This window comes from Lagopus muta, chromosome 15 (genome assembly GCF_023343835.1).
Source record: "Lagopus muta isolate bLagMut1 chromosome 15, bLagMut1 primary, whole genome shotgun sequence".
NCBI lineage: Eukaryota > Metazoa > Chordata > Aves > Galliformes > Phasianidae > Lagopus > Lagopus muta.
In genome coordinates, this window is record NC_064447.1 from 836,894 (window position 1) to 861,626 (window position 24,733).

Genomic DNA, 24,733 nt, shown 5'->3' on the forward strand with positions numbered 1-24,733 from the left:
GTTGTTTTCATACCTGGTGTGATGAAGGCTTGGTTTCAAGTGAACTCTTCCTTGTAAATCTCAAAGGCTTTGGGTTGTAATGCACCTTGAGACGTGTCTGATTAGCACTTGTTCAGGCTGACTAATGAAATCAGAGAGCTGTATACTCAGGCTGCTTTCAAGATAAGATCACACGTAAATACAGACACAGCAATCAGGTTCTAAAGGGAAGGAAGAAAAAAAGCAGGAAGATAAGAGTCTCCTGTTTGACTTTGTGGTTGTTTTCTCTTCAGTAACAGAAAAAACATCTGTTATTCATCTCTTTTCCAAAGCTGTCTTGCAAGTATTATCCTAAGAGAGTAAAAACCATCTTTCAGAATAACAGGGGAAAAGGAACAAGACCTATTTGATCTGAACATACCCTGTTGTAAGCTACCCGAACCTAAGGTTCCCAGAGCACAGGTGGGATGACAAAGGCATCTGCTTATAGAACTGGTTTTTCCCTGTCTGCCACTGAAACAAACAGCAATCAGATCAAATCTCTTCTGAAAATCTTCTACAGGGGAATAAGCACAAATTTGAAAAGGGCTTCTAATCTCCAGGAGGGAAACTGGAATAAGAGGAGAATGATATGAAATCTAAGGTTCCCTTAGATTTAACGAGGTCACCAGATCCTTAGGGACTTGACTAAGCTCATAAATGTAATCAGGTGGTTCTGCATCTATGAGTAAAGAAAAGCCAATTTTTTTGAATTCCCAAGCTGGGCTGTAAATAACTGCATGTGCCTGTGTGTTGTGTAGGACAGAAGTGATGGAATTTTCTTCATATGTTTTACAATGTGTAAATCGTGATGCACTTTCAGATTAAGGGAAGAAGAAATGGAAGATTTTGGAATTTCATATTTGCCTGCACACTGTTTGAGTTTATTCCATGCCCCCAGCAAAATCAGAACTCGCAAGGAAAAAGATACTCAGTTTTATAGGTGAATTATTTGGTGTGGAGAATCGCCACCTAGTGTGCATGTAAGACATAACGTAATTTCACTGTCCTGAATCATAGAATTGTATCATAGATATCATAGTTGGTATCAATCTAATATACAAAGTGTCCTGAGCTCAATGCATTTTCTGACTTTGAGCACTAGACCATTTCATTTCTGCGACCAAAACTCAGAACAGTCAAGAGATACGGGATTCATTCATGAGCTGAAAAATTACAGATCAAAGACGGACAAAAAATCAAATACCTGGCTGCTTCTAAACACAATTTCTTTCATTGCAGAGGTCTGATCCCTGTAAGTGTTCATCTGGATTTTTTTCCCACTGCCCGATAAATCTTCGTTTATCATGAGGACATTTATGATATCCCGGATTCCTCAGTGCCTGCAGATTCTGAGGTCACCTTCCAGACTTTTCCATGGATGTAACAGGCTTCTTACATCCCAGATTATTTCATATTATGACTCTGTAAACCGGTGTGAAAAGGAACTACCCAAATACTTCAACTTTGCAAGTGATGTCTTGGATGAGTGGTTGCAACTGGAAAAGGTGGTGATTTTCTTCTATTTTATAGACAATGAAACAAATATCAGACAATAAAGAACAATTTTCATAATGGATGCTGAATAATAGCAGCTGGAAATTACAACACAGTATTTTCTTTGTCAGAAATGTGGGCATCACTCCAAGGGATCAATTACCAAAGACTGTTTGTGTAGTCTGGAGCTAGTTTTGATTGAAACTAAACCTTTCAAGGTTTGTCATTTTATTTAATATGTTCTATTGCTATGTTCTAGGATGGAAGGCGACCAGCAAATCCAGCTTTTTGGTGGGTAAATGATGAAGGGGAGGAGGTGAAGTGGAGCTTTGAAGAGCTGGGATTTCTGTCCAGGAAAACAGCTAACGTACTTTCTGAGGCATGTGGTTTGCAGAGAGGAGATAGAGTTCTGGCAGTTCTGCCTCGCGTCCCTGAATGGTGGCTGCTGAGTATAGCCTGCATCCGGGCAGGTGAGTTGTCTTATCTTTTAGACACAGAAAGAATACAGAAAATAAACAGATGTGGAAAAAATGGCTCTGTCAATCTGAAAAAAAAAAAAAAAGAAAAAAAAGGGGGAGCGAGGGGAAAGGGAAAAAGTAAGTGGGAATTACCCATTCTTTTCTGTACAATTCTCCTTCTATATAGGAGAGTTGGCAGTACCCACATAGGAGCCTAAATAACATTGCAAACTAGATGCTGAACAGACTTTGCTCAATTAAATGCCATCCTTAGTTGAAGGCATTGGAGGAAGAATGGTTACAATCTGAGGCCAGATTTGACCAGACGTGTTATCAGTATGGACAGTTCTAATGACAATAATAGTTAATAATTCAGTACAGTACTTTTCTGCTCTGCTGTTATTTCCACAGATTCTTCAGAAGAATTCGACCCATCACCTTTTCAGTCTGCAAAACATCCATGATAGAATAATTCAGCATCAACAGGGACACATACAAGCACTTTTGTATTGTTTGCTCTGTTGCAGATTGCACATGGTACTGAGGCTCAGGGAACCCAGTTCTTTTGTATTCAAGTTTTTTTTTTCTGTATTATGTATTATGTAGCTCAGTTCTTCAGTTTCCCAATTGAAAAATTTGGTAGGCACCTCTGAAGGTGCAACAAGACTGAAATCAATCATGTATGTTCAGACTATTGAAATTCTCGGGAAAAGGATGTATAGAAATCCAGGAAATTCTTTTTTTTTTCCCCCTCTGAAACTGTGATATCAATCACATTCTGCCCATTATCCAAACTCATATTTGTTTATGCTACAAAATTAATCCAAGCTAGACAGAGATGTTGACTGAGCAATGCGCGTAAGCCACCTGAGCTCAATCTATTGAGCTCTGTATCACGTTGGAGATATTTATTCCTTACTAAAATGAACAATGTCTTTATTTGACACTATCACGTTGTACAAACATCATAAAGACAATTGGACCATTTTCCAAATTCTTTGTTGCTTTTTTTCCAGGAATTGTCTTCATTCCAGGAACATCCCAGTTAACAGCCAAAGATATTTTATACCGACTCCAGGCTTCAAAGGCCAAGTGCATCATTACCAACGATACCCTGGCACCTGCAGTGGAATCTATCTTGCCTGACTGCCAGTTTCTGAAAGCAAAACTAATTGTAGCGAAAGGGAGCAGAGATGGGTGGCTCAACCTCAGAGAACTCTGTGCGTGAGTATCTAGTTGTCTTAGCTTCATCTCTGTGAAATAAAGGAAACTGTGTCAGTCAGGTGACATTGCTGAGTTTTGACATTCCAAAATACAGATGAGTTATGTTTATCCAACCCTCTGCCAACTCACTGTTATCACTACATTAAGTACATATCCCTCCAGCATACCTCTTGGGAGCTGGAATCAGATCCTTGAGCTGCTCCTTACTTAGCACCTTGGAAGCAGAGACCTTTTTAGAAGCTGACAATTGTGATCACAACATAAGAGCACAGACTACTAATCTTGAAGTCATGTTGTGCTTCTCTACTAGATCCCAGCCTCATGGTTCTTGAATTCTGTGATAACACAACTGTTGCCAATTCTTGTTGCCCAGCTGGCGTGGCATCAGCTATTTCTTCCCTTGACTATCTTGATAGCTCAGGCAGTCTGGATAGTTCATCAGCATCTTGAACTTCAGTAGTATAATGTGTGTCTAAGAGCACCTTGTCTGGCATCATAGAATGAATATGGCTTCCATTGACTTCAAAGTGAGAGATGGCATGTGTTGAGGCAGAAGTTGGCTTTGCAGCTACCTGCTGTTCCACAAAAAGCTTTCAGAGACACTGAAATATATCTGCAGGCAGTCACTGGAATAGGCTCTAGGTTTTCACATTGTGAGAATTATGATGTATGGAACACGAATGTGATTATCAAAATCTGCTCTCTAACTCATACATGTACCTTCTGATGCAACTATTTATTTTGTGAGATCATATATTTTAGTGCAACTGTTTTCCTTCTTAACTCCTAAATGTTAAAAAATTAAGTTTCCTTTTTGGAAAATGTACGTGTAATAACTATCATGTACTGTTTCTTCTGAAGGGTGACATCTGCTGACCACAAATGTGTTAAGACAAGAAATGAAGACCCAATGCTCATCTATTTTACTAGTGGAAGTACAGGCTCTCCAAAAATGGTGGTGCAGTCCCACAGCAGTTATGGCATCGGATTTGCAACCAGTAGCAGGTATTGTTCCTGGATACTCTCAGTGTCTGGATTAAGTGACATAATCACTGAATGACAGGGGCTGGAAGGGACTTTTGGAGATCACCTAGTTCAACACTTTCTGCTAAAGCAGTTCCCTGCAGCAGGTTGCACAGGAAAGCACCCACTTGGGTTTTGAATATCTCCAGAGAAGGAGACTCCATCACCTCTCCAGGCAGCTTGTTCCAGGGCTCTGTCACCCTCACAATAAAGAGTTATTATTTTTTAAAATGTAACACTAAAAACTGCATTAAATGTAGGCATTACATCAGTGTGGGATCTTCTTCCTCCTCTTTCTTCTCTCAGGGTGAAACAGTGGTTATTAAAAGTTTTTTGTAGACTCAGTTGAAAACATCAGCCACAGTGTTTAATCACTCACAGGGCTGATTGCAGAGCAGCAGTCAGGATAGCCTTGTAGCCAAACCAGATAAAGTTGAGTTCTTCAGTATTATGTAAGCCTTCCTTGAGAACCAAAAGCCTTTTATCATAGCATCTGATCATAGTCACAGATCATTCGGAATCTAGCTGGACACTTATTTACCTCCACTGAACATCACTCTCCTTTGTACTTAACATGGAGGGAGAAATTCTGTGAAAAATAAAAGATAAATATCCTTAGGCATTCTGTGTTGAAAGGTGATAGCGTGGAGTCAACAGAACTAACTTGGTTATTTTCCTAGAGTAGTAACCTGTGGTTTGGCTGATGTCTCCAATCCACAGGGTGAGAAAAGCCCACTCCAAATGACCAGTTTTTCTTCTGAATCCAATTACACAACACATTCCAAGGCTGTTTTGGGAAGTTCAGGGGTAAAACAGACACTGGAAATGTTAATCGGGAGGAAATGAATGGAAACAAGAGAATGTTTCAAATCTTAAATTCCTACAAACTTTCTAAAGAGCCCTAATTGCTGACACCAGATTTTTTAATGGAAGCCTCCTGTCCTTTCCTTTAATTGTGCTGTGACTTGGGCTTAAATCAAGTCTTTCATGCTGTGTGAGCCGTTTATGTTTCCCCTCTGCTTTATCAGGTACTGGATGAACTTGACTCCCTCAGATATAATGTGGAATACCTCTGATACTGGCTGGGTAAAGGCAGCTTGGAGCAGCATTTTTGCACCATGGATCAGTGGATCTTGTGTTTTTGTTCACAATATGCCACAGTTTAAACCAACAGTCATTGCAGAAGTAAGCATAACATTTCATGCTGTGAGCTTTATTTCCAGCTAGCATAAATGAAACAAACAAACTGGATTCCAGAGCATACCTACACAGCGTTCTTCAGCAGCAGGCATGGTGCTTCCCACATCTGACAAGTTACCCCTCCTTATGGTGCACAGTAAAAAAGAGGAGCAAGCGTTTGCCTTCCTGGTTAGGCTATAGGGTAGAGATGTGCTGAAAGATGCAGGACAGAATTAACACAAGATCGCTGCTGTCCTGTCCCATGCTTAGCCTAAAGTGAAATTTGAATATGGATTTCTGGGCACTCTGGGAGGAAGGTGGGCATTGGTCAGTAATCAGAGTAGAGTATGGGCCTGAACTGGGTTTGTGCTATTTAGAACTTTCTCCGCAACATCATCCTCTTGTAGGAGAGGAGATCCAGACTGCCCCAAGAATAAACTTGGAAAAGCTTCATCTCAGTTCACTACTGTCACTTAACTCTGGGTCTAGGACAATCACCTTGGGAAGCAGAAAATGATCCTACATGGAACTACCAGATGCACTCAGTGGTCATTCATATATGAATGATTTTTGTTGGACAGAAAGCATTGTATTTTTTCTCTAACATCAGCCCTGACTGATACAACCACTCTATGCTCAGAGTATTTTATTCATTCATAATTTGTTCCATGTTAAACATATCACATGTTTATGGGTTTCATTTTGCAAACATTTTAGCACAGAAGTCATACAATCATAGAATCACCAAGGTTGGAAAAAACCTCCAAGATCATCCAGTCCAACCATCCACCTGCCACTAATATTTCCCACTAAACCATGTCCCTGAGTACCGCATCTCCACCTCCAGGGACAGTGACTTCAACACCTCCTTGGGCAGCCCATTCCAGCACCTGACCACTCTTTTGGAGAAGAAATTTTTCTTAATATCCAACTCAAATCTCCCCTGGTACAGCTTGAGGCCATTCCCTCTAGTCATGTTAACATCTGATGATATATACTAAGTCAGAGCCACCATTACCTTTTCTTTTCAATAAAATCACCTCCTTTTTTCTTTTTTTCCTAGACTCTCTCAAGATACCCTATCACTATTTTCTGCACTGCCCCCACTGCCTACCGCATGCTTATCCAACATGATGTGAGCAGGTACTGCACATCTGTGTGTTGCAGGGGTAGCAGGGGCTGGGATATAATGCTATGACAGCACTGGCCGTTTAGTTACTTATGCTAGGTTTGTTTTTTTTTTCAGTTAAAGAAAAGCTAACTAAAGGAAAGCCTTGCTCTCAGAAGAGAGGGCTATATTCCAAAAAAGAATAAGTATTCACACCTTGATCCATTCAGGCTTCAGAAAGGGAATCTCTGAAAAAAGAGCGCATAGGAAATTAGATTAAAATTATTAGATACAAATTAGGCATATTTTTTTAAGGTGTCAAACCAAACTTATGGCTCACAGTTAAATTTAAGTCAAGGAGGATTTCAGACAGCACCGGATCAAGGAGCTGCTGGAGTACAATGAAGTCACTGCTGTATCCTTGAGGACATAAAGATTTAGAGGACTTTGACATGCTGACAGTTATTTGGCAGCTGTTCCCACTGGTCTGTTGCACTGTAAAATATTTAAGCTTATGAGTAGTCAGTGTGGTTTGTAAGGAGATTTCATACTCCTTGTCTTATTTTGCCAGGACACAGCCATCTAATTCAGCTTTCCAACAACACCGACGTGTTTGTTCAGATAATTCTTTTCTTGTTCTACTCCTGAGGAAATGTTTTTGTTTACTCTTCTTCCAAGAAAATTTTCAAACACTTTTTTTTGTCCTTACCCAGCTCCTACAGACACAGAGATAAATCCCCTCAGTGGTAACATGAGCAATCTGGAGTCCAATCAAGGATAGTGTGACAGAAGTATTGTAGTCATTTCCAAAGTAGCTTGTGAAGTGTTAGGCATACTTCCTTTGAAAGTTGAGGCACATTCCCCAGGTCAGATCATTCAACTGCTATTTTCAAAAATTAAGAAAACTCTTTTATTTGCTATTCTTCTGAAGCTACAAATTCATGACTCTGAAACACTGTGTATGTGGAGGAGAACCGCTGAATCCTGAAGTGATGGAGAAGTGGAAAATCCAGACAGGACTGGATATCTATGAAGGCTATGGCCAGACTGAAACAGTATGTTTGTATTAATTTCTGCAGTATGCCATCCCAAAGGTAACAACACCCAAGGCACAGTGTGCTTTGATTAATCAGTGGAAAAGTGAGAATCGTTTAAATGAACTTTTTTAAAAAGAAACTCCCTGCAAAATAACTTGTAGTAGATCCCTTCATCGTCTTTGCTTCAGAAGGGAAAACAACAATTAATTTGCTCTGAGTATCAGTTTGGCTCATCTGAGCTTCTGATGGAAAGTATTAAATCAGTTCACATTCCTGCTGACTCTGTAGGCAAACATAACAAAGATATTAAGAATCAGATTTCAGGCATTCTCTCTACTTACCCTCAAGATGGTCCCAAATTAATTGTCCCATTATTGAAATAAGATATGCGATGTCTCTGCTGCTTTGTCTCTGCTGGATTGCAAATTCAAGTGTTTACAGAATAATCCACTGGCTCAGTCTGGGCAAAAACAACCTCATTCCACACAGTTGACCCTTCGCTGATGTGATGGAGAACCATGGTGCTTTGGTCCTCATTCAGTCCTGGTCATGACAAAGTCATGAAGAGGCAACATGCCTAAGGCAAGGCCATAATAAAACCTACAAAATGCTGCAGAAATATGAATATGTATACATATGTGTGTATATTTATTTATCTATTATGCAGGTAACAATATGTGCCAATATGAAAGGAATGAAAATTAAACCTGGCTCTTTGGGAAAAGCTGTTCCACCTTATAATGTGCAGGTATGTTGATACACTGTGTCTGAGCTCAGCTGTGGTTGCGGGCACATGTGTTAGAATGCTGAGTCCCTGCGTGTTGTTCACTGTTACATCACAGATATCTCATTAAGTTAATCAGTGCTGTAATGACACGTCCCTTTGGGCACTGGTAGTTGGGCAGTGGAATAGATCCCCCCAGGGCAGCGGTCATGGCCCAAGGATGCCTGAGTTCAAGAAGCATTTGGACAACACTCTCAGATCATGTGAGCCAAGAGTTGGACTTGATGATCCTTGGAGGTCTCCTACAACTCAGGTTATTCTGTAATTCTGTTCTTCCTGTAGATCATAGATGACCATGGGGCTGTTCTGCCTAAAGGAGAAGAAGGCAACATTGCTATCCAAGTTCAACCGTCACGACCCTTCTGTATGTTCACTGAGTACTTGGTAAGCTTGAGTTCTTCTGCTTGCCTGTGCCTGCTGAGAAGCTCAAGAGAGACCCAGGGCAAACTTACTGAGGAGCAGAATTTCATCCAGAATCTTCACAGGGCCTCTCTACATGGCTTGAGAGCTTTGAGCCTGATCAGTACATCTGATCAAGAACAGACTGGCAGTGTATAACTGCAAGTTGCAGCATGAAGCAGAAGTAGCTTGTTCCACACCTGTACCTGACCATAGTAGATTTTCTTTGCTGCATTTGGACCATCACATTGAATAAGCCTTGAGGAACCTAGCTATATGTTTCAACCTCTTCTGAACTCACATAATATTTGGGTATTTGTAGCATCCCCTAATAAAAACTCCCAGAAATTAATTATGGATTAAAAACACTCAAGTTTTCAGTTGTCAAACTTTTTTTTTCTTCTTGTATAACGTTCATCCAATAGATCAGTATAGTTAATGATGTTTTTGCTGTAGGTCACCTCGTTTTGCTTTTGTCTTGAAAGATAGAGGTAAAAAGTTTCTATTGACAGGTCATTGCGGAGCCCCCCTGCAAGAAAAAAACAAGAAAACATTTATCTGAAGAGAGTGGATTACACATTTTAGCAAAATACTGTGATAAATGAGCATTTTGTTGGAACATGAATCCATGGACAAACAAATATTCTTTTCTGCTTCTCACATACTTCCAATGAAAGACTGCTAATTAATGTGACTCTTTTAAACCTAACTCATAAAATAGTATTAAAATACTGCTATGAGAATTGCTTAAGAAATAGTCCTGATCACATTCTTTGTTTTACTATTGATTGTTGTCAGGATAATCCAGAGAAAACTGCTGCCTGCATGACTGGAAACTTCTATGTCACTGGGGACAGAGGGATTATGGATGAAGAAGGATACGTCTGGTTTGTTGGAAGATCTGATGATATAATTAATTCTGCTGGGTAAGTCGTCTGCTTTTAGATTCCATTGTTTACCTGTTAATGATCTGTTTTTATTTAAAAAATCGATCTGAAAAAACCAGTGCAATGGCAGGTTGGCTGTGGCTTTTGTATCTGGACTTTTCTCCTAGGTACCGTATTGGTCCATTTGAAGTCGAAAGTGCATTAATACAACACCCAGCAGTCTCAGAGTCAGCTGTTGTCAGCAGTCCTGATCCAATTCGAGGGGAGGTAAAGACATGGAAAGGAATGTATTTGATACTAAGCATCAAGTTCTCTGCATATAGTGGACTTCTTTTGGGAAGATTTTGAAATTAAAATGGATTAAAAATTAAAAACTGTGCCTTAATAGATTGTGATTTTCAGCATTTCCCTGGTAGCAAGGTTTCATTTGGAAAAACAGATTTATTGTGGCATTTTTTTGTCTAAGAAATAGCGTTTGAGATGTAATAAACAGCCAAGAACAGGCGAGATTAAAGAAAAAAACTCACATTTTTGTATTTTGGTGTTCAGTTTTAGCAATCCCTTAATTACACATCTAGAAGTTAACAGAGTCCTTTCACTTTTGTGGCACAGGTAGTCAAAGCCTTCGTTGTTTTGTCTCCTGCTTTTGCATCACACAACCCAGAAAAACTAACTCATGATCTTCAGCAACATGTCAAAAAGGTGACTGCTCCTTACAAGTACCCCAGAAAGGTAAGTACGCCATAAAGAGCCAGGTCTTCTAATTACATCAGACACTGCACTGGTTTTGTCCTGCCCCGTTTCTTTTCCACTACTTTTTGACAAAATCTTCCAGTATAAAAATATTTTAGAGAATGCGTTGCAGCTGAAGCCTTGGATTTGCTGTTCTTCTGTGGAGTGGGGGGAAGAAAAAGAAAGAGGAAATGGTAATATCAGAGCCCAGCTCCTGAAATAGCAGGGTTTTCACAGAAACTCAAATGGACAAAGCATTCTGTCCTTATCAGTTCTTTCCCTGAGCTGTGTTCAGATGCAGTCATAACAAAGCAGAAATTTCTGCTGGCATCACGTCTAGAGAACACTCACGACTCTCCTTCCTAATAGTTGAAGCAGACTCTTCTCCAGGATCATTTTACTTGCCCTCGCAAGCAAATACAGCCAGTGCAGAGCAAGTAAGACATGCGGCAAAGAATTTCACCATCCCAGCTCCAAGCTGTGCAGCTTTGCATCCTGTTACCCTCACCATAATGTTAGAGTGTCTTTCCTTGCATCTCCAAGATTAATCACAATGTGTTTGGCTAAAAGCGAGCATTTTTTGTCACTCAGGTGGAGTTTGTTCAGTCTCTGCCAAAGACAGCTACAGGGAAAATCCAGAGAAAGGTTCTAAGAAACAAAGAGTGGGGAAAAGCATAACATTATCTGAAAATGGAGGAGAGAAAATTTCCATCATCCATGTCAGCCAAGGCACAGTGTTTGGACTTGGCACGTTATCATGAACCAGAGCACCAAGAGAATGTATGGAAGAACAAGCTGCGGGAGGCAAAAATGGAGGCACCACTCATATAACTTGGGGATGTGTGATATGAGAACCACTTCTACCATCAACCCACAATTATTCAGATGGGAAAAGGCACAAATAATTAAAAATGTGGTATGAGAGAGAAGAGAGTGATCCAAGACTGCATGGAAGTTTAATTTTTTTTACTGCAATTAATATAAACATCAGATTCCTTTAAAAAAATAAAGGACCACAGCAATTTTGACAATTACAAATAAATGAGAAATTAATAAAAATAATCTCTGCCCTGTAATGAGTACAAGCAGTGATGGAATGATATTCACTCTTTAAATATTCTCCTTATTCCCAAACTCTTTCTGTTTGGAAGGAGAAGGACATATTGTGTGATTACCTCTCACTCTGATGAACCTATGATCTTCCCAAATGGTTAGAATCGAAGAAAAGAATATACAAAGTTCTTTAGGCTAAGGTGCAAATTGATTGACAATGGTGTAAATGATTACAAGGAGAAAGGTTACTCTAGAAATTATTACACTGCCTGGTCAGTTTTGTTCTATGTTCTGCTCTGATTACTTTGAAAAAAGCAATTGGTAAAGGGCCATCACTCCAAGTGCTTCTTAATTAGCACGTCTGAGCTGCACATCTCCAGCCAGTCTTCCCAAAGTGCCTTTGGGAAGCGTGTCTTGCAAGCTGAATGAACCAGTGAAGAGGATCGACTGCAGGCAGCTCAACCCATCCACGCTGCCCAGAGCAAACAGGTTGGTGAAACGTGTTGTTTGAGTTCTAACGACGCGACACCAAGGAGAAGCAATTGGTACTAATCAGGAAAAATGATTTCTGATTCCAGTAGCAATTCAAAATACTTTCTCATTACTGTATCCTTCTGTCAATTTTCTTCTTTCATTTTCAAAACTTAATGTAAATTCTGTCAGACCACCAGGGAATCCTCCAATTAAAGTCTCTTTCACTTTGTCAGCTTTGAATAGTCTGTCCAAACTTGAACAGTGCTCCTGAATGTCTGTAGTCTCCTCTCTAACCACTGTGTATTTTGCTCTTACAATGCTCTTAAATCTACAGATTTTAGCTAAATCACAGAATTAGAGCACACTATGATATTAGAGCTTACTGTGATATTAAAAAGAATAATCTAAATTATTAGGCGTTTGTGTTACAGGGCTGAAAGTAGATCCATTGGTTTTCAGCATTAATGATAGTGGTCATATCTCAAAGAGAAGTTACATTTAATGCAAAGCTTGCTATTTTTCACTGAAAGTGGTTTTCTTAAGTAAGAAAAACAAAAACATATTTCTTAGAATATTATGTTAAAAAATCTTTAATATCCTTTTGTTAAGTAGAATTTAGGAAATATTTAAAAGGCCATATTTCACAAGTAAAACCTCTTTAGATTTTTAGAATAGATCACATCCCTGTTAATAGGATTTTGACTTTAAATGCAATTACCACCTAGATTCTAAGTTTCTCCTCTATAATCCTAATTCTGAAGAGGATAGCATGGCTCTTCTGTTGCTTGTCATGATCCCTCTGGGGTACATATGTAGTTATCAGAATGCACGTACTGGATTTTAATCGGATTTGCTTTCCATTCCCTTTCAAGCACCCATTTGGGAACCTGATTGTCTCTGTCAAGGGGAAACATCCTCTTACTGCTGTGAACCTGATTTTATTCATTTTTAATGGATGTATTAGTTGAGTTGAGCACTGTTTTAACAACTGATGCTGGAAAAGGGCATGCAAGGACACAGAATCATATATCATCATCTCAAGTTATGGCAAATAAATGTATGCATTCTGATACACTGCCAAAACACAATCCTGTTTACAGAGAAAAATATGTAATTCTATCAAGCAGAGTTGCTGTGCTCATTGTATCTGCTGCAGTTTCCATGAACATAAATTGGAGGCATTACTTTTGGCCAAGACAATTCTTCCTCATTCAATGCGGCCCTGGCAAGCCCAAAGATTGGACATGCATGCCCTCTTGGATTATTTCTCTGATAGCACTGGGGTGAGGCAGACCTGCAGCTGAAGGTGGACCAGTCAGGGGAATGCCTGCAGCCCCATCTCAGCCCTTCCTGCCAGTCACTGATGCCAAGACCATGTTTCTCTTTGACCACTCTCGCCTCTTTGCTTATTACTCTGGGTTAAAGGCAATGGGTTAAATGCACCAGGTTAAAAATTTTCCTGCATTTTTCGTTCACTCAGCAAGTTAGAAGTGAACAACTGGTAATTCTTTTCAAGACCACTGGTATTACCATCTCCCAGCAATGATAATGAACGACATTACTGGTCACTGAATGTTTTTATGTGGCAACGGTGCATAACACTCCATCGGGCATTGTGTAAATGCATGACAGTTTCCTGTACTGCCTACCCAGTAACACATTTGTGTTTATTTTGAATACCGTCATGAGATTCTTTGCTTCACCAAAGATCACAATCATAACAAGATGTTGAAGCATTCTGCATCCAGCCCACAGAGTTTCTTGAGCTGTCGTATCTCACTGAAAAGATTAAGTTATGCAAGCTGTAGGTATCTGAGTTCACCCTCCTGACAGGAAGATCAAATGTGATTGTTACCAGCTCCTGCTAATAAAAAAAAGGAAAGAATTCTGCTGTTAAAATATTTATTTTGTCATGAGGAATAATGTTTTTTTTTAATGAAAATCGTGGTCAGTACTTCAGAGGCTATGGTTGTAGATATGGGACAATATAAACTGAATACAAAACTAACTTAAAAACATGGGACAAAGGGCAAAACTCACTATTTTTGCAGCTTCACACAGGTCACACATTTCATGTGGACCAGAAATTAATCAAAAGCTTTCTTGTTATTTTTTCCAAGCTGGTTGATGGCTTCATTCTTTGTAAGAATAGGAAAGAAAATGACTTGAATATCAGCAATCACTCACCTAAGCTTGTAACACGACTAGTAATTTATATTTAGCAGCTGAAAATCAATAGAAAGGAACAGATTTCAGAATCATCATAGACTGCCTTGTCCCCTGCTATTTCTGCAGACTCTTCCAGAGGCAAACCAGGTTTTTTTCCATGTTGGATAGTGTTCATGTATGCTCAACAGGCACCTCTAAACAGCATTCCATCATTGTTTGGCAAGATTCTGAAGCAATCTTCTAGGTTACTGAAAGTAATGGTAAAAAATTTTAAAAAAAATTAAAAAGAAAAAAGAATAGCAATAAAATTGAAGCAATTCATTAGACTGCAGATCATTTATGATTCTAGTGTTGAGAACAGATAGAAGAGGGAGGACGTTTACAGTGACCAAATGGAAACTGGAAACATCCCTCAGTTCCATGTGAAACAAGAAGAATCTCAGAAAATCAAATACCAAGTGCTCTGGTGTAAGAACAAAGATCCTTCCATCATGTCGGTGATGTTAGCAGCCTTGAAGAACTAATCTATAATCTGTATGGATCAGCCAAGCTACAGACAATATGATCATGTCAGTAGTTTAAGATCATGTAAGTAGTTTAAGAAGCTGTTGGTACAAAATACATGAAAGCATGCTGGGGAACTTTGCATTTAAACATCAGTTTTACTGTGAATAGTCTAAGTGAATTCAACTAATAATTAATCAATTTATAATAGAATTATCTTTCTTTGTCTGGTTAATTTCAAGATAGTGTTTCTCTTTTTCATTATTTTTGTTACAGAAAAACAATAGCAATGATGCCATTAACTTTCTTACGCAGTCTACAGCATCTCCATTTATATCCTACCATGAAGATTTGTAAATTACGGACTCTAAAATCGTTGTGGACTCTGAAACCTCCTTGTAGGACTTTCCATAGGCATCCCAGGCTGCTTGTCTCTGATGTGCACTCTCAGTACGAATCTGTCAGGCGTGGTGAACAGGAATTACCAAAGTACTTTAACTTTGCAAGTGATGTAGTGGACAAATGGGCTGAGATTGAAAAGGTAGGTGATCTTTTGTTGGGCAGATGAGAGCCTTTAATTAATTTAAAGTAATAACTTCTTTTTATTAAAAAAATAATCAGTTGCTAAAAACAATATGCATCAGGAAATGATGTGGGATCTTATTCTTTTTGCTTCATTTATTACAAGTGTCTCTGATCCTTGGTGCTCCATGTGTAGGTGGAAAAAGCAATGATAAGACCCTCATGACCCTGATCTATCCTTGGATTGGTTGTGCTTATTTCTTCTGCATGCCATAATATTAGCTGTTACATCATAAAAACAAGAGTAGCATAGCAATAATACTGCATGCCAAGGAATTTTCTTCCACAAGTGTGCAATTGGCTTGCTCCAAAGCAGAGGCTGCATTTGTCCAGATGTCGTGTCGCTGACGACCTCTTGCTTTGTTCACTCCCTCTCCCTGAGCTCTCAGGCTTGTCCTGGGTTACTGCATTCTCCTGATTTATTTTCCCCTCTGCCCGGGTAGCTTCTGTTTGTTAGTATTCCACAACTCCATTCAGAATATCACAATTGTTAGGTGAAGTATTTCATGTTGCCCATTACCTTCTTAAGAGAAATAATGCTCTAAGCTTAAACAGGAATAGAATTCAGATGACTTGAGTCTGGAGATGCACAGAATGGTGAACACCTCAGGTTAGAAAAGGGCAATTTGTTAGGAATATCTGACTATGATTCATAGAGAGTCTTGCACTCCCTAAGGACAAAGGAAAATAATGGCTCATATGCAAGTTCGAAAACACCTGAATCCTCCACAACTTGCAGATACTTGTGCTTTTATAATTATGAAGTCTTTAAGAAGAAATTGGGGTTTCTTTGGAATCCTTGTGGTTTTTAGGCTGGAAAAAGACCAACAAACTCTGCTTTTTGGTGGGTAAGTGGTAGTGGAGAAGAAGTAAAATGGAGCTTTGAGGAGCTGGGATTCCTTTCTCGGAAAGTGGCCAACATGTTGACCAAAGTATGTGGACTGCAAAAAGGAGACAGAGTGATTGTGGTTCTGCCACGAATCCCGGAGTGGTGGCTGGTGAATGTGGCTTGCATGCGAGCAGGTAAGTGAGCATATCTGAGATCAGTAAAACTGGTATTTAATGCAAATCGTTTCAGAGGATACAGAATCCTTTATAAAGGAGAAGTAATGTAAATTAATAATCAAGTGAGTTGCCTAGCTACCAATTACTGCCCTGAAGGATTTGCAGTAGGTGCCGTAGAGCAGGTGGCCTAGGGGCATGGAGAGCTGAGGAGTCACCAGAGAGGTCCACCTCTGATTTCTTACAGGAGGGCACAGCAGCTGCATTACTCCAACATTAACTGACTTGGGAATGTCAGGGCAAATCCATCCAGAGGTCAGTTTGGGAATAGTTGCTAGTTTAGACTCTTAGGAAAAGATCAGATGTAAAAACTGTTATCCTAAATTACCCATATTGCTCTTCCAGGAATTGTCTTAATTCCAGGAACATCCCAATTATCAGCCAAAGACATATTATATCGACTCCAGGCTTCAAAGGCCAAGTGCATCATCACCACCGACACTCTGGCTCCTGCCATAGACTCAGTTGCATCTGAGTGCCAGTATCTTAAAACCAAGCTGATGGTGTCCAAAGACAGTAGGGAGGGATGGCTGAACTTCAATGAACTGTACAAGTGAGTATGTATGAGCAGCATTACAGTCACGATGCAGAAAGCAGACCTGTTCTCCACAAATGCTCATTTACAAGTATTCATCAACTGTGAATATCCATCAAACGCCAACACTAAGCTTTAGTGGCGCAAATTCATGACTGCCTGATTACTGTTTCCACATCAGAGTTTGCTGAGAGCAGTTGTTTACCAAGAGTCTTCAGATTTATTCCAGGAAGTTTCTACCCTGTCCTTCTTAAGTGGAATCTTGTCATGGAGGAAAGTGCTGGTGCGATGGTGAAAGGCTTCTGCAAAGCTTACATTCTGAAACCCATGTAATCACTGAAGTCACCAATTGCATTCTGTGCCTTACAGAACCCAGCCTGCTGAACATTCCTGTGTCAAAACAAGGATTCAAGATTCGATGATTATCTACTTTACCAGTGGAACCACAGGTTCTCCAAAGATGACCGAACATTCCCAGGGCAGCCTTGGTTTTAGACCCCTGTTATATGAAAGGTATGAAAGGCTCGAGCCTGGTTGTTAATTGGAGCTGCACAGCTGCACAGTACAACTGATGGAAAGTTCCTGAGTTACTCAGATGTAAGGCTACAGTCCTCCTCCCCCAGAAGTCAGGTTAGAAACTCTGACAGATTTCCATGTAAGTAGGATCAGCCCCAGAGTTTCCATTTTCCAATGACTATCTTCCAGTCTTTCTTTAGAGTGGTTCAAAGGACAGACACAAGCTGGGAATATTTTAGAGTGCAAAACCAAGGATATCACGATGTTTGTGCTGCAAAAATTATGTCATGTGTGTAGATGAACAGAGTGAGAGCTGATGCTGGCTGTACAGATCAGCCTGATCCCTCAGCAGACATGAAGTGAAATACCTGGTGTTCAACAGAGAATCAACACGCTTCTGCTTCAGCCCTACCTTCCTCCCCAAGAAAAGTCACTTTATTGCAATTCTTTCCTTTATTGAATCCTATGTTATGAATGACCTCCTATCTTTACCATATATGTGTTTATTTGTACAAATACTTAAACCTTAGAGGTCCTTCCATTCCTGAGGTAGGATGAACAAATGAACTTACTGAGAGCGCCCAGAGCCCACACATCTCATTAGCCATCTTGGATTTGATTTTTGTTTTCTATTGGCGTTGCTGGTTGCTGGATATTTGGGTTTTTTTTACGAAAGGAGTGGGGAACAGTGACCCTTTGGTTTCATTTGCTTTCCTTTTGCTTTTTTTTTTTTTTCTTCTTTTAATTAAACCAAAGTTATCATTTCCTTTTTATTTTTTTAATTCTTTTTCCTGCTTCTAGGTCCTCCTTGTATGCAACTCCATCAGACACAGTGTGGAGCGTTACAGACACAGGCTGGATAGTAACTTCAGTGATATCTGTATTTGATGCCTGGGCTTTGGGATCGTGTGTTTTTGTCCACCAGCTCCCACAGATTGAACCATCAGTTATCCTAAACGTAAGAAAAACTTATGGATGTGTGTAGATCTGCAGAAAAGGAGCAGAAAATAATTTCTAACTGCATAGAAAGATTTAATGACTGTTATGCCCACTGTTTCATTCAAGATGTATCCTTCCATAAAGTCCTACTCACTTTTTTAATGTACACAGAAGGGGTCCGTCCCAAGATACTTTGATACATTTTGCTCATAGCTGGTAAGCACATGGGAAAATCATCCCAGAAGCAGTACTTATCACATGTCTTTGTTCCAGTAGTCATAGGGGATAATATTAGCTGATATTTATGCAAACTGAAAATTATTTTCTGCCTGTGGTGGCCAAGATGAAAGTGAACCCCACCTGGAGTCCTGTGTCCAGTTCTGGGGCCCCCAACACAAGAAGGACATGGAGCTGTTAGAGCAGGTCCAGAGAAGATGATCAGAGGATGGAGCACCTCCCCTATGAAGACAGACTGAAAGAGCTGGGGCTCTTCAGCCTGAAGAGAAAGCGCCAGGGGGATGTTACAGCCCTTCCAGGACCTGAAGGGGCCTACAGGAAAGCTGGAGAAGGAATTTTTATAAGGGCAGGTAGCAAAAGGATGAGGAGAAATGCCTTTAAACTGAAAGAGGGTAGATTTAGACTAGATATTAGGAAGAAATTCTTTACTGTGAGGGCAGTGAGAGACTGGCACAGGTTGCCCAGCAAGGTTGTGGATGCCCCCTCCCCCTCCCTGGAAGCACTTGAGGCCAGGCTGGATGGGACTGTGAGCAACATGGGCTATGGGAGGTGTCCCTGCCTACAGCAGGAGGTTGGAACGAGATGGTCTGAAAGGTCCCTTCCAACCCAAACCATTCTCCATAATGCAGACAGGCTTATTCTGTCCATGCTCTGAGCTGTCTATGCAGTCTGGGTTTCATGCAGACAAGAAAGAATGGGATTTTTTCCAAACACTGTGATTCTTCACCTGTTATGCCAAGTGTAGGAGGGTTATATACATACATTCTGCTTCTACATAACGGGAGAGCCACCTTTGACCCCTACACCCCCGTGCTCTGTACATCGAGAAGACAGCTTTTGTTGTCTGAGTTTCACCTGTTGTCTTGTTGCTTCACTCACTAGACTCTCTGCAGATTCCCCATTGACGTCATGATTAGTGCTCCCACTATGTACCGCATGCTGGTGCAAACTGATCTCTCCAGGTACGTCAAGAGATATTATCTGCCCTAACTAAACGTTAGCAATTTCCCAGTCCAGCTTTTTACCCAACATAGGGTCATAATTCAGTCTAAAATATCCCTTATGAAGAGACAGTTATACAAGATTTGTGAGTTTTGCTGATTGTAGAGAAGCTTGATATTTCCACCAGTCATTTGAGGCTTTTCATTACTGAACTTCTAAGCAAATCCCAGAGGGTATAAAACTAAACACCTGGGAAATTCTAATTCCAATCACCAAGTTAACTGTCCATGCTCTGGGAAGCACAGTCACCCTTGGATAGCATTAGCATAACTGCTGGGACTGACAGACCTTCTGCTTCAGTTTTTCACTGATGAACAAACTGTTGCTGCTGGTTGCTCCTCTCCTGTACTTTCTCCCTTGGCCTGCTGCAGAGGGTTGGCAGTCGTGCCCCTGGCTCAGCAAATTGGTCCCTGGTTAATTACAAGCCGGTGCTTAAATCCCAGCTGATTTCAGCAAAACTTTTACTTTGTTTTTCATGTGTGTTTAACTCTACTTGTGTGTAACACTGAGCAAAAACTGATATCCTTGCTTTATTGGGAACCAAAGAATCAGGAATCCTCTGGTTTTCCTACTTCATGGGAAGAACTTTCCGAGTTACAGAACTCCAGGATTATTTTACAGCATTTTGCTAATCCTTGTCTTATGCAATAGACTTAAGTGTTTCTCTTTGCTTTTTGACCCTCTGGGAAGTTACAAATTCAGGAACCTGAAGTACTGCATGAGCGGAGGGGAGGCGTTGAACCCAGAAATCTTTGACCAGTGGAAAAACAAGACAGGGCTGGACATCAATGAAGTATATGGCCAAACCGAAGCGGTAGTGTCAATATTCTGTTAAATCTTTGTTATTCCCTTTTGCTTAATGAAACATTAGTGCTTATTTTCAATAACAGCCTATTTCTTCTTTCACGTTTCTGTGAACGTTTCAGTAACCTCTGCTGATCACCTCTGAAAAAGCACCTGTGCATGGCTCTCCTCACAGAACCTCTTGGAAATGGGGATTGTTGGGAGGGGGATGTGCTCTAATATTTTCTTTAATGTCCTTAAGCAGATGCCAAATGACAGTGGCAGGAGGGAGTAAAAGCTAACAAAGATGGGCTAGTAGAGGACATAAATTCTTTGTAGTTAATGCAATTGTATTCTTTCCAAGTATTTCTTCATCTTGCTCATTCCTACTTTACAGAAACAGGATCTTCTGAATCTTAATTCCTTTGGCTTCATTCTAGAAAATACATGCAATGAATTGAATGTGAATGTAGTGGTTTTCTATGGCAAACTCTTATTTTAATTTTTATTTTTACAGGGAATAATCTGCTCTGTTTCTAAAGGAATGAAGATCAAACGCGGATCAATGGGAAAGGCCACTCCCCCATTTGATGTTCAGGTTTATTGACTGCTTTTTAGACTTTTCCATAGGTAGGGGATGGGTGTTCTTATTTTATTTTGCTTTTACTGAAGTACATGTTGTTTTTCATTCTAGGTTGTAGACAAAGATAATAATATTCTGCCTCCTGGACAACAGGGGGATATTGCTATCAGAAGCAAACCCATAAGACCACTTGGTTTATTCACTGAATATGTAGTAAGTATTTTATTCCTCCAACAGCAATCTCCTCAGAATATCTCAAATTCCTTAGGGATTAAAGAGGCCCTGTGTTTTTCACCAATTTTCAGGCTTGCTGGCCCATTTTTTGAGTCCTGAACTGCAGAAGCAATATATTTTGGTAGAGGTAATCTCAGAATGAACTCCTTAGATGCCCTGTGCAGACTGGGACCTAATGGGAAGCTATTCTTCCCCTTAAGGTTGGATATTCTGGATCTCCGAAATTCCTTTTCAGAAGGAGTGGTGATGCATTGGCACAGGGAGCTGGTGGAGTCGCTGCCCCTGGAGATGTACAAGAAATGTGGAGATGTGGCACTTGGGGACATGGCTAGAGGGCATTTTGGGATGGGTTGAGGCTGGTTATCTTGGAGGTGTTTTCCAACATGAATGATTCTATGACTCTAAGATGCACTTAATAATAGAGTGGCCAGGGTTGGAAGAGACCTCAAGGATCATGAATCTCCAAGCGGAAAAATGTGATCCAGACATTTCATCCCAATTATTTGATTCAGATTTTTGTTCAAGAACATTAAAACATGGATCTGAAAAAGCAGCCTAAAACATTTCCCTACCATCCTTATTACAGACAGTGACCTCACTGGGAAGTACCATATGTGCACCATATGCTATCTGAAAAGCTCATTAAATATTTATGTTAAGGACTGACTAAAAGATCAAGAAATGTAGAGAAAACATGAACGATTCACTTGCTTGGATTGGTGAATGTTAGAGAGGTGAAGAGAAGAATTTATCAAAGATTAAGTTAGTTTCTTTTCAAGAGTCAGAATGGTTTTTTTTAAGCCTATTTTATTGTATTTTATATCAATATCAATATAATTCTTGAAGAGTATTGACAAAAAAAAAATTCCAATTAATTTAACATTATGTGTGTTATAATGTATAGCTGATGCATTCTTAAAATTTAAATTACTATTTGTAATCCACTTCAAGGATAACCCTAAGAAAACTACAGAAAGCGAGCGTGGGGATTTTTACATCACAGGGGACAAAGGGATTATGGATGAAGACGGATATTTTTGGTTTATTGGAAGAGACGACGATATCATCATTTCTTCAGGGTCAGTTTGTGTGCTTCTCTTCTAAACCTGCTGTTATGCAATGCTACTGCCGTGATTGTGACACAATGGTCCTTAAGGTGAAATGCATTACTTCTCACCTTATGAATGCTCGCTTTTATTCATAGTTTTTCTTAGACCTGCGGTATTATCAACTTCCTCATGTATCTGTATCAGATTCCCCTGTAACTCATCTCTTTCAGCACATGAGCACAGCACAACCTGCCTGTTTTCCACTGGCATAGGAGGGATTTTAATCTAGATCCAGTTTAAACCGAAATTGAAGGATATCATAGCCAAGGAAACGTTATTTCAGTGCTGGTTTGGTACCGGTTTTCCAGCTCACAAAATCAAATCCCTTGTTGTTCTTCCCTTATCCAGGTATCGCATTGGGCCTTTTGAGGTAGAGAGTGTTCTGTTAGAACACCCAGCAGTAGCAGAAACAGCTGTTGTCAGCAGTCCAGATCAACTCAGAGGAGAGGTAATGATGCTGCACAGTGGTGGCAGAAGCCATACGTTTGTTTAAGTATATAAATAAGTTCCTTTTTTACTGAGTAGTGTATAGCTGTAAGGCAAACTTCAGAGAGAGATAAAATGTTCAGCAGGCTCTGCAAAGACAATTCTTGTTACCCCTTCTTCTTGACCCCCTGTGAGGTCAATGAGCAAATGCTCTTTTCCTGTAACAGGGGCAGGAAAACTATGCTTTCAACTTTCCCCTCAGCTTAACAGTGTGCAGAAATTGGGCACAACCATTTCATATGCTGCTCTGGTTTCTCTCTTATTCCTTCTTGCATGTCATGACTCCAAGCTCATATCATGTCATAACTGCTCACCGGTAGCTAATGTATCAGTTCTTAAAAACTAACAGTGTCAGATCACTCTTACTGACCTTGTCTTCTAGATTGTGAAAGCATTTGTGGTCCTGTCTGATGCCTTTTCATCCAGTGATTATGAAAGCTTAACCCGCGACTTGCAGGAGCATGTCAAGAAAACTACTGCTCCGTACAAATATCCCAGGAAGGTAAATGGTTTCTGGAGAAACTAAACCAGAACATCCTTTCATAAATCTTAGGAAAATTATTATTTAGATCTTCACTGTTCACCTGAAAGAAACAGTGATGATATGCTTGGTGTTTCTCATAAATATCAACATTATAGGAAAAATGCTACCAGCAAGCTTTAGTTTACATATGTAGAACTTGTAGAAACTAAGGACCATTACTTTATGCCAAGATCATCCCTCTTCTCTTCATTTTGTCATTATTCATCTCTGTTCTCAGGTAGCATTAGTCTTCATCCTTTAGTTACAATGCCCAGTCAAAGAAGGCAGCTTCCCCTGGTGTTTGACCATCTAGGAAGCCAAAGAAATCTTCAGAAGATGCACACTGTGCTGCCTTTATTTGGCTTGGACTTAATCCTATAGGCAAGATGTGTTTACTGATGGGAGATCTCCTTGTTTTCCATGTATGTTGAGAGACTTGGAAAAGCTGCTCTGCAGAGATCATGCTACATCATTTTCTGTCTTTTTATGTAGGTGGAATTTGTCCGGGAGCTTCCAAAGACAGTCACTGGGAAGATAAAGAGGAATGAATTAAGAGCCAAAGAGTGGGGACGGGTGTAGCACTGTGTGGAATTTAACAGACCTCCTGTTGTTCCATTAATGCTATACTTCTCTGTTAAAATCTGCCTGGTCTGCTTTTGTTAAATGCCTGAGGATCAAAACTTGTACATAATGCCAAAGTGTGATGTTTGCATCTGTTTGCAAAAACTTCTAATGTCAGCACTACAGGTTCAGGTCCTGATGCACTGCTGGGAGAACAAACCAATTATACAATTCCATTCTAGTTCTTACTATCCAAAAGTTCACCAGAACTTAGCTGGTGACCCATCTCTTATAAATAACATCCAAGATCACGAAAGGACTGTGATAGGAGGAAGTTTTTCACTCAGAGGGTGGTGAGGCACTGGAACAGGTTGCCCAAGGAGGCTGTGGATGCCCCATCTCTGGAAGCATTCAAGGCCAGGCTGGATGTGGCTCTGGGTTGCTGGTTGGCAACCTGCACATAGCAGGGGTTGAAACTAGATGATCGTTGTGGTCTTTTTCAACCCAGGCCATTCTAGGATTCTATGATTCTATTATACAGATGGTTTAGCTCCAAGCTGTAGAAAGAGGCAGGTGTGGATTTCAGTTGCTTACATACACTGTCCTTAAATGCAGCATGCTTTAAACTGAATGCAGCCCTTCTAACATTTACTGAAGATGGAAAGACTCCTCTGCTGATACCAAAAGACCTTCCTAAACCTATGTTCATATGTTATGTATTGATGACAAGTACTGCCAGCCTCTACCATGCTTTATCCACAAATGTCATTTAATACAGAGAGTGGCTTTGTTGCTCATCCTCTGTTCTGATCTTCACACACAAGAGGCAAAACTCCTGTACCACTTCTGATGCTCTTTAAAATAAAGTTTGCTGTTTGGCAAGTGACCCAATCTGTAGACTAAACCACAGTTCTTTGCCACAGTAGCCAACTGCTGCATGAAGAGGCTACATCCCCTCCCTCTCCTCTCCTCTCCTCTCCTCTCCTCTCCTCTCCTCTCCTCTCCTCTCCTCTCCTCTCCTCTCCTCTCCTCTCC

General features: G+C 40.2%; 2 protein-coding genes across 6 annotated transcripts in view; both read left to right on the forward strand.

Annotated features, from left to right (window-relative positions):
• LOC125700973 (acyl-coenzyme A synthetase ACSM3, mitochondrial-like) overlaps positions 1–14,776 on the forward strand; it is a 20,802-nt gene extending 6,026 nt beyond the window's left edge. For all 4 annotated transcript variants that reach the window (XM_048962356.1, XM_048962357.1, XM_048962358.1 and 1 more), the window contains 14 exons: positions 1,261–1,526; positions 1,775–1,985; positions 2,990–3,197; positions 4,059–4,202; positions 5,249–5,405; positions 6,463–6,542; positions 7,439–7,562; positions 8,212–8,292; positions 8,611–8,712; positions 9,526–9,653; positions 9,782–9,881; positions 10,227–10,346; positions 10,938–11,888; positions 14,392–14,776. In XM_048962356.1, coding sequence (XP_048818313.1) covers positions 1,326–1,526; positions 1,775–1,985; positions 2,990–3,197; positions 4,059–4,202; positions 5,249–5,405; positions 6,463–6,542; positions 7,439–7,562; positions 8,212–8,292; positions 8,611–8,712; positions 9,526–9,653; positions 9,782–9,881; positions 10,227–10,346; positions 10,938–11,024 — 1,743 coding nt within the window. In that variant the 5' untranslated portion in view covers positions 1,261–1,325 and the 3' untranslated portion in view covers positions 11,025–11,888; positions 14,392–14,776. The remainder of the gene's footprint in view (positions 1–1,260; positions 1,527–1,774; positions 1,986–2,989; positions 3,198–4,058; positions 4,203–5,248; positions 5,406–6,462; positions 6,543–7,438; positions 7,563–8,211; positions 8,293–8,610; positions 8,713–9,525; positions 9,654–9,781; positions 9,882–10,226; positions 10,347–10,937; positions 11,889–14,391) is intronic.
• On the forward strand, positions 11,780–24,721 carry LOC125700972 (acyl-coenzyme A synthetase ACSM4, mitochondrial-like). 2 transcript variants are annotated; one of them, XM_048962353.1, is made up of 14 exons: positions 11,780–11,888; positions 14,823–15,087; positions 15,941–16,151; positions 16,536–16,743; positions 17,095–17,238; positions 18,043–18,199; positions 19,300–19,379; positions 20,110–20,233; positions 20,720–20,800; positions 20,897–20,998; positions 21,971–22,098; positions 22,477–22,576; positions 22,997–23,116; positions 23,630–24,721. In XM_048962353.1, the coding sequence occupies exons 2-14, from the start codon at positions 14,836–14,838 to the stop codon at positions 23,714–23,716; spliced, it is 1,794 nt and encodes a 597-aa protein (XP_048818310.1). In that variant the 5' UTR covers positions 11,780–11,888; positions 14,823–14,835; the 3' UTR covers positions 23,717–24,721. The 2 variants fall into 2 exon arrangements, with proteins under 2 accessions (XP_048818310.1, XP_048818311.1); XM_048962354.1 differs by having other exon boundaries at positions 14,862–15,087.
• The last annotated feature ends 12 nt before the right edge of the window (positions 24,722–24,733 follow it).